The 13633-nt window shown below is 41.9% G+C and overlaps 1 protein-coding gene across 2 annotated transcripts in view; it reads left to right on the plus strand.

The window, feature by feature from the left end:
• The window catches only part of PARL (presenilin associated rhomboid like), a 51779-nt gene continuing 38146 nt past the window's right edge, over window positions 1-13633 (plus strand). For both annotated transcript variants that reach the window (XM_045502811.1, XM_045502812.1), the window contains exon 1: window positions 1-164. In XM_045502811.1, the coding sequence (XP_045358767.1) occupies window positions 40-164 (125 nt within the window). In that variant the 5' untranslated portion in view covers window positions 1-39. The remainder of the gene's footprint in view (window positions 165-13633) is intronic.

Consider the following 13633-nt stretch of genomic DNA (forward strand, 5'->3'; position numbering starts at 1 on the left):
TTCGTAAGGTCGGGCCATGGGGGGGCAGAGGTTGGGAAGATGGCGTGGCGAGGCTGGGCGCAGAGAGGCTGGGGCTGTGGCCGGGCGTGGGCTCCGCCGGCGGGCGGCCGCAGCTGCGAGGAGCTCACTGCGGCCCTGGCCCCGCCGCGACTGCTCGGACGCAGGTAAAGATCGCCTCTCCTGGCTTCTTTCTCCTCGGTTCCTCAGCTCTGGCCGAGCATCCTCGGGGGTGCAAGCCGTGGGGTCTCTGGAGCTGCCTTCGCTCACCCCTCTCCTCACCCGTACCTTCCGGTTTCCGTCCTGCTTTCTTCTCTCTCCTCCGTCCAGTCCTCGCTTCTCGCCGCGCCACTCTGCCCCGAGCCGGGGTGCACAGTGACCGGCCCTACTCTCCGTGACCTCGCGCGGGCTGTTCCTTTTCCCACCAGGAAGGACGTGGAGGGAAGGGGAACTAGTCTCTGAGGGCGTGCAACCCTCATAATCCTGCGAGGAAGTTACTGGTACCATATTTTTAAGTGAAGCGGTGACACAGGTGTTAGAATAGCAGAATTGAGAGTTTATTCTCTGTCAGTCTTTATAAACCTCTGTTCTACAAATTATTTAGCGTTAAGAGAAAGAACTAAGGAAGACGGGGTCAGAAGAGGGCATCCCTTTGCCTTCTACGAAGTCGTAGGAAAGGCTTTTTTTTTTTTTTTTTTTTTTTTTTAAAGAATGGAGACCCTGGAATATTTTGTTTTCACATGATTTGGAAAGAAAACTACAGTACTGGTTTTCCCGAGTAGAAGCTGTATGAAGAGTGTTGTCTATCAGTGTTTGCTGCTTTTGTTAATTCACTTCTAAATTAAGAGAAGAGAAAAATCCCTCAGCTGTCCAAGATTTTGATGTGTATTTAACTTGAAATTTGTTCCTGGGTGTGTGTTTGTTTGTTTGTTTGTTTTGAGAGTGAGTAGGGAGAGGGGCAGAAGGAGAGAGAATCTCGAGTGGGCTACACGCGCAGCATGGAGCCCGACACCGGCTCGATCCCACTACTCTAGGATCATGACCTGAGCCGAAATCCAGAGCTGGAAACTCAACCAACTAAGCCACCCAGGTGCCCCTTGTTCCTGTTCTTTAATCCAGAGTTTTCATCCTTCCCCGTTTGAGTTGGAGTTGGTTCCAGATGCCTGGAATCCATCTGATTGTTGGTAGCAAGGAAAGGTAGAGCGTTCAACAGAGGGGCGGCCAGTAGCAAATATTGAGGGTCCGTACTGGTAGAGCCATTACCCAATTTTAAGAATCACCTTGTAGAATGTATTTTCCAGGCCCCACCCCATCAACTCAGAAGGAGGGTAGGGAGTGGAAGAGCCTGTAGTTCTTACAAGGACTGCAAGTGAATCAGGATAGGGATTTGTGAAAACTTGCATACACACTGTACTTTAACGTCATGATACACCTTAACATGGAGATTCAGGCACTAATCTTAAACTCCTGGGGAGATGGAGAATGAGAACGTCAGGTGGAGGTGGTAATAGATTTCAGGGGTCCAGGTTCCATAGTTTATCCCAAATCCCTATCAGAATTGCATGATTTGAGGGGAAAGAAAAATTAATATGGCTATTAGGAAACAACAGGTGTGTTAATATTAAAAATATGTGTAAAGAACGGAAAGTGAAAGACATTTTTGAGAGTGTGCGTGTGCCTGTGTAAGTAGGGAAAAGGGCAGAGAGGGAGAATCCCAAGCAGACTCCATGCTGTCACTGCAGGGCCAAGGCAGGTCTTGATCCCATGTACTGTGAGCCTAAGCCAAGAGTAGGACTCTCAGCCAGTTGAGCCACCCAGGTACTTCTCATCTTTTTTTTTTTTTTAAGCTTGCCATTTATTTGCAGAGTTGGAAAATGACATTTTTATGGTTGCGTAGAAAAATGTGCATTACAAAAGAATATGAGTAAGCCTGAAATAGTATATATGCCTACTCACCTCTGGAAACAAGCACTTTATTTAAAGTTAATAGGAAGAATGAGTTACCTTGTATGTAACTTTATTAGGTCTGCTTTGACTTCTTGTATTTCTACGATTAGTATACAGAAGAATGAAGCTAGAGGTGAGGTTAAAAGGCAGAGTTCTGGGATTAATCCTTGTGATTCTGTTATGATAGGCCTGAAGCATGGCTGAGAATTTGCACTACAGGTAGTGATATAGAAGTTCTGTAAACTGGCAGGTCTAAGGTGGTCCACCAGCTAAAAATGGTTTCTACATTTTTAAAGGGTTGCAAAGCAAAATAATATGTGACAGATGTTTCTTCAACTAAAATATTTAGTCTCTGTTCCTTTACAGAAAAAGGAAAAAATATCAGGCTCTTCAGAAGCTTTACCATTTTCAAATTTCTGGCAGCACTTCTGAGAAATGGTTTAGTGTTGAAAGAAGCCTGCATGATTTCATTTGTATGGAAGTATCTAAGAGACTAGTTGGTTGTTCAGTTATTTTCCCTGTTTAATTTACCATCTGTTAACTCAGGATACGTTTTAAGAAAAGAATTTGGTCATGCAAGTGTTTATGTCAAAATCCCCTCTCCCCTAAAAACATTTATTTTTAAGTGGAATGACTTTATTGTGTGTATCCTTGGACACATGCTGTCTCCATTTGAACATTAGGCCATTTCTACTCAATTTATTCATGAAAATCTTTAATAACATAGACATTAGTGCCGACTTGTACTTATATCCAAGTTGCACTGTTAAAAACAACTCACAAGACAATTCATCATTATGGCAACTAATACATAGATAATACTTTTTTCTATTTAAAAGTTATGGGATCATGTTAAAAAATTGAACTATAACAATTATATGACCAGTAGTGACTCAGGTATTCATGAGATCTTCCCACTTTGAGTGCATTAGACTGCTTTCACAAATTACTGGTTATTGGTGGAAGGACCAAAACAGCAGAGCTAAATGGCAGGCATGTCTTTATGAGATGGTATATGCCTCTAATACCCCTCTCCTCCCATTCCGCTCTCCCCTCACACCATCCATTTTATCATGTTGTTTTTGTTTTCCGAATTTACTTAAGGTAAGTGATTTATTAAGTCATCTTTTCCATCTTTTGCACCGATGTGAATGGGTAGCGCTAAAGAACCTAAGCTTGTAAATATCTCTAACATTTGCAATTGGAGACATTTATCATGCTTTTCCTTCTTGAAAATTTAACACAAAGAAATTTAACACAAAACTCCCCCTAAGGACAAGTTTTGTGTTAAGAAATTTAACACAAAACTCCCCCTAAGGACAAGTGTACCTTGTCGTATAATGTGTGATGAAGTACTCCATCTAAAAGCATTTTTGTAAAAAAAAAAAATTTGTACTAACAGAAAACCGTACTCTAACCAATCTCAGTGATTAGAGGAATTTATTGGTTTTTGCAGTTAAAAAAAGTCCAGAAGCAGGACTGGTGAAACAAGATTTGGTGTTGCAGATTGTCACCAGGATTCCATTTTTCTTCATAGCTTGGCTCTGCTTCCTAAGTGTTAGCTTTATTCTCTCAGCATGCTGTCTCATTCTCATATCTCAAAATGGCCGTTAACAGCTCTTGGGACTATATACTTTTAGGTTCACATCCAGCAGAAAAGTTCTCCAGTATTCAAACAAACTCTTGAAATTGAATTTCACTGGACCAACTTGGCCTGATTTGAGATACATGCCCATCCTTGAATCCTTTGAAATTGGTAGAGAGTGGGGTGCCTGGGTGGCTCAGTCGGTTAAGCGTCCGACTTCAGCTCAGGTCACGATCTCGCGATCCGTGAGTACGAGCCCCGTGTCAGGCTCTGGGCTGATGGCTCAGAGCCTGGAGCCTGCTTCCGATTCTGTGTCTCCCTCTCTCTGCCCCTCCCCCGTTCATGCTCTGTCTCTCTTTGTCTCAAAAATAAATAAACATTAAAAAAATTTTTTTTAAAGAAAAAAAAAAGAAATTGGCAGAGAGTGGGGTGTGTAGGTTAGCTTAAGCTAGTCCGGAGCTTGGGTGCCTCCCCCAACCAAATGGCTAGAAATTCCAGGACACTGTTAGAGAGGGAGAAAAGGGCATGGATGCTGGGGGTCAGTGAGGAATGCTCACTACTGTCAGCCCTAGTTAAATTTTCGTGTTTAAATTCTTTGTTACAAATCTGAATTTTTGTTAGTCTTAGTTAAATAGGATTAACCTGTACATAACCTTTTTTTAAGTTTATTTTGAGACAGAATGTGCAAATGGTGGAAGGGCAGAGAGGGAGAGAGAGAAATTTCCCAGGCAGGCTCTGCACTGATAGCAGAGAGCCTGATGCGGGGCTCGAACCCACAGACCGTGAGATCATGACCTGAGCCGAAGTCGGATGCTTAACTGACTGAGCCATCCAGATGCCCCTGTACATAACCATTCTAATTGAAGTAGAAATATCGTTAGGAGAGTGGGGGTTAGGTTCTAGCTCCTTGCTATTGAAAGTGGTTTGTGAACCATACTTAGGCATCTCGGACCGTGGTGGCAAAATTATTTTGTGAAAGGCCAGATAGAAAATGACCAGGCCACATATAGTCTCTGTCACATACTCTTTCTTTTCCTTTAAATAACTCTTTGGGCCACCTGAGTGGCTCATTCTGTTAACTGTCAGACTCTTGATTTCGGCTCAGGTCATAATCTTATGGTTCATAGGGCCCCACCTCAGGCTCTGGACTGACAGCTGAGGGTCTTGCTTGGGATTCTCTCCCTTTCTTCCCCTACCTTCATGCTCATGTGCCCTTCCTCTTTCTCTCTCTCCCTCCCTCCCTTCCTCTCTCTCTCTCTCTCTCTAAATAAGTAAACTTAAAAAAAAAAACTTTAAAAATTTAAAACCTTAGCTGGAGGGCCAAATCCACCCTACAGGCCAAAGTTTGTCCTTTTGCAAGCTTGTTTAGAAATGCAGAATCTATTATTTTCCTCACCCCAGGCTTACTGATTTGGAATTTGATATTAACAAGATCCCCAGGTGATTTGTATGTATACTGAAGTTTTTCCCAAACCTGTGGTAAATCCCAACCCTGGCTGCAAATGGGAATCAGCTGGGTAGCTCTTTAGTGATGCCTTCATGCCACCTCTGGAGACGAATTGGTATGAAGTGGAGCCATGGTACAGTATTTTTTAAAATATTTTCGAGAGAGAAAGAGAGTATGCACTTTTGTGGGGGGGGGGGAGCAAAAAGGGAGACAGGATCCGAATGGGGCTCTGAGCTGACAGACAGCCCAATGCATGGTTTGAACTCACAAACCATGGGATCGTGACCTGAGCTGAAGTCAGATGCTTAACTGACTGAGCCACCCAGGCACCCCCATAGCACAGTATTTTTAAGAGCTCACTAGGCAATTCTTATGTGTAGTATAGGGAAAGAAAAGCTGTTTTCCCTGTACCAATCTTACGCTCATTGGCTAGGGCCCTGTATAGACTGACAAAAGATGGATTCGCAAGAGAAAGACAAGCTTGTGAACATGTGCATTGCACATACACATGGGGGTACTCCCTGATGAATAACACAAAGTTAGAATCTGGGTTTATATAGCATTTGAAAAACAACAAAGTTTTAGAGAAATGAGAAGACAAAGGACAAGGACTTTTGAGTTTTTAGGACAGCAAACTGTGGGGAAGCAATATATGAGGGAGCTAATGGATATAAGGCTGTTAGTAGATTTTTCTGGTCCCTTCTCTGGGCACATAAGGGTCTAGAGTTGTCTCATGATTCTGTTTTTCCTGGTAGAGGATAGTGGGTACACCTTTACAAATTTATATCCTACTTTTAGGCACATGGGGGCAGGGCAGAGTTTTTCTTATATCTGCTTCTCAGTTGCACTCAGCTCAAAACAGTCCTTATGCCATGGTGGCATGTTCTGCTCTTCAGGAGCCGGGATTGAGAATTACTGTTCTGAGACTAAGCTTTCAGTCATCACTGCCTCTGCCGCAACTGATGGTAGATTAAAAAACATGGCAGCAGTAATTCACAGCTCCTGTCATCCATTTCTCTTACCTATTTCTCTATTTCCTGAAGCTGGGTTGGTTTTGTGATTTGTTCTGACCAGTAGCTGGTGGCAGAAATAATGTACAAGGTCCAGAGTCTGAGCCTTGAGAGGCCCTGCAGCTTTCACCTTTTCCCTCTTAGAACACTCCCAACTGCCACGACGGAAGCCCCCACTAGCTTGATTACTGAGAGACCATTTGGTGAAAGATGGCCAGCCGATAGCCCATACAGGCCCCAGGTGTGGGAGTGAGGCCATATTAGACTGCCCAGCTCCAGTTGAGCGCTCAAAGGACGGGTTGTGTAAGTGACCATAGGTGAGACCAGAAGGACTGCCCTCCTGAGGGCAGCTAACTTAGAAAGTCTTGAGAAATAATTATGGTTTCAGGACAGTTAAGTTTTGGGGTGGTTTGTTATGCAACAATAAACGAGAAAACTGGGGAAGCTGCTGCCAAATCAGGATCTGCTGACCTAAGTAAGAACTATGCTGCCTTCACCATTATTTTCGCTTGCAAATTGATGCCTTATGTCTTGCCTTCTTATTCAGTTTTGACTTCAGGTACTGAATAGGTATAACACTAATCAAAAGGACATCTGGAACCTAACTGAAAGGATACCTGGGAAACACAGTTTTTAGGTTTCCAGCCCCTGTGGTATATGAATATGTGCTGGGTAATAGGAATAGATGTTCAGTGAACCAATACATTGTACTTCATTCTGTCCAACAAGGTCTGTATATCTAACTGTAATTCCCAATAATATGTTCTTTATATATGTGTGTGTGTACATATACACACACATACATACACACACACACTTTTTTTTTTTTTTTTTTTTAAGGATTTTAAATCTACGCTCGTTGTGAGGCTCAAACTCACAACCTGAGTTGCATGCTCCACTGACTGAGCCAGCCAGGAGCCTCTGTGTTTTTTTTTTGTTTTGTTTTGTTTTTTGTTTTTTTTGGTTTCACCTTCAAGATACATATATTTATTTTTTTTACCTTCTATAATTTATTTTTTATAATTTACATCCAAGTTGGCACATGGTGCAACAATAATTTCAGGAGTAGATTCCTTAAGCCCCTTACTCGTTTAGCCTATCCTCCTGCCCTCAACCCCTCCAGCAACCCTCCATTAGTTCTTCATGTTTAAGAGTCTCTTATGGTTTTGTCCCCCTCCCTGTTTTTGTATTATTTTTGCTTCCCTTCCCTTATGTTCATCTGTTTTGTATCTTAAAGTCCTCATATGAGTGAAGTCATATGATATTTGTCTTTCTCTGACTAATTTTGCTTAGCATAATACCCTCTAGTTCCATCCACGTAGTTGCAAATAGCAAGATTTCATTCTTTTTGACTGCCAAGTAATACTCCATTGTGTGTATGTGTGTATACACACACATCTTTATCCATTTATCCATTGGTGGACATTTGGGCTCTTTCCATTCTTTGGCTACTGTTGATAGCACTGCTATAAAATTGGGGTTCATGGGTCCCTTCGAAACAGCATACCTGTATCCCTTGGATAAATATCTAGTAGTGCAATTGCTGGGTGGTAGGGTAGTGCTATTTGTAATTTTTTGAGGAACCTCCATACTTTTCCAGAATGCACCAGTGTGCATTCCCACCAGCTGTGCAAAAGAGATCTTCTCTCTCCACATCCTTGTCAACCTCTATTGTTGCCTGAGTTGTTAATGTTAGCCATTCTGACAGGTGTGAGGTGGTATCTCATTGTGATTTTGTATTTCCCTGATGAGTGATGTTGAGTATTTTTTCATGTGTCGATTGGCCATCTGGATGTCTTCTTTAGAGAAGTGTCTATTCATGTCTTTTGCCCATTTCTTCACTGGATTATTTGTTTTTTGGGAGTTGAGTTTGATAAGTTCTCTATAGATCTTGGATACTAACTCTTTATCTGATATGTCGTTTGCAAATACCTTCTCCCATTCCGTTGGTTGCCTTTTAGTTTTGCTGATTGTTTCCTTCGCTGTGCAGAAGTTTTTTATTTTGAAGAAGTCACGATAGTTCATTTTTGCTTTGGTTTCCTTTGCCTCCAGAGACGTGTTGAGTAAGAAGTTGCTGCAGCCCAGGTCAAAGAGGTTTCTACCTGCTTTCTCCTCGAGGATTTTGGTGGCTTTCTGTCTTACATTTAGGTCTTTCATCCATTTTGAGTTTGTATCTGTGTATGGTGTAAGAAAGTAGTCCAGGTTTGGGGCGCCTGGGTGGCGCAGTCGGTTGGGCGTCCGACTTCAGCCAGGTCATGATCTCGCGGTCCGTGAGTTCGAGCCCCGCGTCGGGCTCTGGGCTGATGGCTCAGAGCCTGGAGCCTGTTTCTGATTCTGTGTCTCCCTCTCTCTCTGCCCCTCCCCCGTTCATGCTCTGTCTCTCTCTGTCCCAAAAACAAATAAACGTTGAAAAAAAAAATTAAAAAAAAAAAAAAAAAAAAAAAGAAAGTAGTCCAGGTTCATTTTTCTGCATGTCGCTGTCCAGTTTTCTCAGCACCATTTGCTGAAGAGACTGTCTTTATTCCATTGGCTATTCTTTCCTGCTTTGTCAAAGATTAGTTGGCCATATGTTTCTGGGTCCATTTCTGGGTTGCCTATTCTGTTCCATTGATCTGAGTGTCTGTTTTTGTGCCATGTGTGTATTCTTAATATATGTACTCTGCATCTGAATTTAACCCTGGAGCCAACTTGTGTCACATATTCTTGGTGTCCTTGGCCTCATACTTATTTCTAAGGTGAATATTATTCTCAGCAGAAGGTCTGAGTTTGCTTCAAGTTTAGATTCCCGACCTGGTGTGTTTGTGTTCCTTTTCAAACATTGCACTTCAGAATTTGAAATAAGTCGATAAGCTGTGGAAGTAATCTTTCATTAGATCTGATTGAGTACGTTTCTTCTATTATACCATTAGAGATACAAAGAAGTCTCATTCTTCATCTTTCTTGGTCTAATAAGAAAAAAAAGTAATGCCAGAAAACAACACTGGGTTACAACTTGTGGTCTTTAAAGGGAACATATTCCTGTTACTTTATGTCACATTTTTGTTTTTTGGCCCAAAGTGGTGATGTTACTTTATTTATTAACCTAGCTCTGTGTTGCTTTGAATTGTTTAATAAAAATTAAATCCAGAGGCACCTGGGTTGCTCAGTTGGTTAAGTGTCTGACTTTGGCTCAGGTTATTATCTCACAGTTCGTGAGTTCCCGTCCCAAGTCAGGCTCTGTGCTAACAGCTGGGAGCCTGCTTCAGATTCTTTGTCTCCCTCTCTCTTTGCCTCTCCCCCACTTGTTCTCTCTCTCTCTCTCTCTCTGTCTCTGTCTCTGTCTCTCTCTAACATAAACAAACATTAAAAAATAATTTAAAAATTCAATTGTAGAGTGTTAACATTTGCCACCTAAAAATATTTTTAGTGTTTTTATTATTTTGAGAAAGAGAGCATGAGCAGGAGCGGGGCAGAGAGAGAGGGAACACAGAATCCGAAGCAGGATCCGGGCTCTGAGCTGTCAGCACAGAGCCTGACGTGGGGCCCAAACCATGAGATCATGACCTGGGCTGAGGTCGGACGCTAACCAAACTGAACCACCCAGGCGCCCCAATATTTGCCACTTTAAAGGTGTTGTCATGAATACATTTGACTGTAAGTAAATTTATTGTTTAAATGAGGGGGGTAGTTTGGGGCGCCTGGGTAGCTCAGTTGGTTAAGCATCCGACTTCAACTCAGGTCATGATCTCATGGTTCCTGAGTTTGAGCCCTGCGTCAGGCCCTGTGCTGACAGCTTGAAGCCTGGAACCTACTTCACATTCTGTCTCCCTCTCTCTCTGCCCCTCCTCCACTCACACTCTGTGTCTCTCTCTCAAAAATAAAATAAAAACATAAAAAAATTAAAAATAAATGAGGGGAGTAGTTTAAGTAGATGGAGGTAAGTGGCTACTGTCTGCTCAGTGGGTCAAAAATGTCAGTATTTGAATCTCTTGGCATTCAAGATGACTGCCCCGGGGCGGCTGGGTGGCTCAGTCAGTTAAGCACCGGACTTCCGGCTGAGGTCATTATCTCACAGTTCACATTGGACTCTCTGCTGACAGCTCAGAGCCTGGAGCCTGCTTTGGATTCTGTGTCTCCCTCTTTCTCTGTCCCTTCCTTACTCACGCTCTGTCTCTCCTTCTCTAAAAAATAAACAAACATTAAAAAAAAGATGACTGCCCCAAATCTAGGCATTTACATCCCCATTCAAGGCAAACAGAAGGGGGGAGGGGTGTGACCTTGGTGATATGCCAATTTTTATCAGATAAGCAAAATCTTCCCAAGAGGTACCTAAAAAATTCTTTTTTTTGTTTTTTAAGTGTATTTATTTATTATTGGAAGAGGGAGAGTGTGAGCTGGGGAGGGGCAGACAGAAAGGGAGAGAGAGAATCCCAAGCAGTCTCCATGCCAGCAGCACAGAGCCTGACATGGGGCTCCAACCCACAAACTGTGAGATCATAACCTGAGCTGAAACCAAGAGTCAGGTGCTTAACCGACTGAGTCACTCTGGGGAACCCCTAAAAAACTCTTGTCTCTCATTTTGTCAGAATTCTGTAATATGGCCACCTTCTGCCATAAAAGATGCTGGAAAAGTGAAGATGCTTATCTTTTTTAGTCTCTGCAGAAAAAGGCAAGAGAAAAAGAACTAGACATAGATTTGGGATTAGCTATTTAACAGTATTTGCTAAAGGATATTCATAATTCTGGTAACAGGGCTCTGAAGGAAGTTCAGAGCCAGTCAGGGCAACATTGGCTTTGTTTGAATAAGTTCATCACTTTTCAAAATAGATTTCCTTGAAAAGAATAGCACTTATTTAGAAGTATAAGTTATGAGTTATTAAAGATTTGGAGGTAAATTACTTTATCACTATTGCCCACCCTCACTATGTGACTTCTGAGAAGTTGATTTGTGGAGTGGACTCAGAATTTTGAAAGAGCATACTAGGCAAGTAATAGTAATAATAGTCACTATGCCATTTTTCTGAGTTTCGTTTGTTTCCAGATGCCTACTAGACACCATTTAGGTATCCTACAATGCTAACAATACTTGATGTGTGTAAGTGTTAAGTGTATGGCCCATGGATTGTGGCAAATGTATACACCTATGGAACCATCACTGAAAGATAAACATTGTTTTGCTCAACAGTGTTCCTGAGATCGATCCATAATGTGTGATCAGTAGTTTTTTTGTTGAGTAGTACTGCATTGTATGAATATTCCACAGTTTATCCTTTCCCCTTTTGATGGAAATTGAAGTTCCAGTTCTTTGGCTATTAGAATAGAGCTGCCATGACCACAAGCATTTTGAACACTGCCCAACATGGAATTTTTCATGTTTTATCTTCCCGTTTCCTATATTAGTGCTCCTGATTTCCCTTGTCTTGGTGAATACTACCATCTTCCTTTCAGTTATTCTTAATAGAACTAACAATCATTCTTGATCTCCTTCTAATATAATTATTGACCTTTGTTAGGGACTGGGCTTAGTGATAGAGGTACAGTGAATACAGAATTGTCCAGTTGTGGTAGAGGCAATAGTTGATATAAGTAAAAGAGTCTATACAGGTTGCTTTGGGACTCTAGGAGTCCAAAGGAGACCCCCACTCTGGACTTTCTGGAGGAGGAGATAAAGGTACCAAAGGGAGGTACCAAACAGAGGAGTAGCCCTGCTGAGTTTGATGGAAGAATGGAAAATTATTGTGGGGTTTAAAGCAGGAGAATGACATTACATTTGTGCTTAATAAAATGTGGAGGATGAATTGGAGTGGGACAATATTAGAAGCAATGAGACCTGTTAGAAAATAGTAGAGTATTCCAAGTCAGAAGGGATGAACTAAGGAGTTGTATTGGAATTGGGGAGAGATTTTTGGCCCTCTGAAGAGGCATTTGAGGAACTGTTGAATGAGAAAAAGTGTTAGGAGAAAAAACAGTATGTTAAGATAAAATGTTTGGAGTTAAGTAAGCTGTTGCTGTAATCCAGGCATGAGGTGAGGGACTAAGAATGAAAAAAATATTTTTATTTGACAGAGTTTGTTTTTCATTGGACGGAAAGAGTAAAGGAGAGAGAGAACTCCAAAATGACATCTAGATTTTTTTTTTTTTTTTTAAATTTTTTTTTTTTTTTCAACGTTTATTTATTTTTGGGACAGAGAGAGACAGCATGAACGGGGGAGGGGCAGAGAGAGAGGGAGACACAGAATCGGAAGCAGGCTCCAGGCTCTGAGCCATCAGCCCAGAGCCTGACGCGGGGCTCAAACTCACGGACCGCGAGATCGTGACCTGGCTGAAGTCGGACGCTTAACCGACTGCGCCACCCAGGTGCCCCGACATCTAGATTTTTTAACCTCAGTGATTGAAAGAACTGTGGTCTCTCCAAAAGATTGAGGATGTCAGCCATTTGCAACTACGTGGATGGAACTAGAGAGTATTATGCTAAGCGAAATTAGAGAAAGACAAATATCATATGACTTCACTCATATGAGAAATTTAAGATACAAAACAGGTGAACATAAGGGAAGGGAAGCAAAAATAATATAAATACAGGGAGGGGGACAAAACATACGAGACTCTTATATATAGAGAACAAACTGAGGGTTGCTGGAGGGGCTGTGGGTACAGGGATGGTCTAAATGGGTAAGGGGCATTAGGAATCTACTCTTGAAATCATTATTGCACTACATGTTGCACTAACTTGGATGTAAATTAAAAAATAATTAAAAAGAAAAAGATTGGGGCGCCTGGGTGGCGCAGTCGGTTAAGCGTCCGACTTCAGCCAGGTCACGATCTCGCGGTACGTGAGTTCGAGCCCCGTGTCAGGCTCTGGGCTGATGGCTCAGAGCCTGGAGCCTGTTTCCGATTCTGTGTCTCCCTCTCTGTCTGCCCCTCCCCCGTTCATGCTCTGTCTCTCTCTGTCCCCAAAAAAATAAATAAACGTTGAAAAAAAAAATTAAAAAAAAAATAAATAAAAAGAAAAAGATTGAGGATGTCAGAAAATGGAGCTGTTTATAGAGGTGGAGTTTTCTTTTAATACATTGGTTTTAAAGTAATTGGGAGCATATCCAAATGGAAATATTCAGTATATGGTTGGAAATACAATATAGAAGATGGAAGTTAAGACTAAAGAAATATATTTGAATCATTTACTTACAAGTCATCCAGGCCACAGAAATACATTTATTCTTCAAAGTTTTGGAAGGCCTTTCAGATTTCTGCTTTCAAGGAGCTTTGAGTCTGGAAAGATGGTATGTTTAGAGTACAATGGGAACAAACAGCAAGGGGATTCTACATTGTCTACTTAGGAGAAGTTAGAGTTTTACAAAAGAAAAAAGAACCTCTTCATGTATTTGTATCAGTTGAATGGAGAGTGTGTAGAGGAACTATTGGAGCCTTTTGAGAATATCTGTCACTAAGGGATAGGAAAAAAGAGGAGCCATGAGGAAAGTGAATTTGAAGAATAGGGAATGCAATCTTATGGGAACTAGGCAGAGCTGGTAAGTATCATCGATAGTGTCAAATATTTTGAGGTCAAGCTATGAGGACTCAAAACAACAAAACCTGGGTGAGCCTGGGTGGCTCAGTTGGTTGAGCGTCCAACTTCGGTTCAGGTCATGATCTCACGGTTTGTGAGTT

Source organism: Leopardus geoffroyi, chromosome C2, assembly GCF_018350155.1.
Source record: "Leopardus geoffroyi isolate Oge1 chromosome C2, O.geoffroyi_Oge1_pat1.0, whole genome shotgun sequence".
Lineage (NCBI taxonomy): Eukaryota > Metazoa > Chordata > Mammalia > Carnivora > Felidae > Leopardus > Leopardus geoffroyi.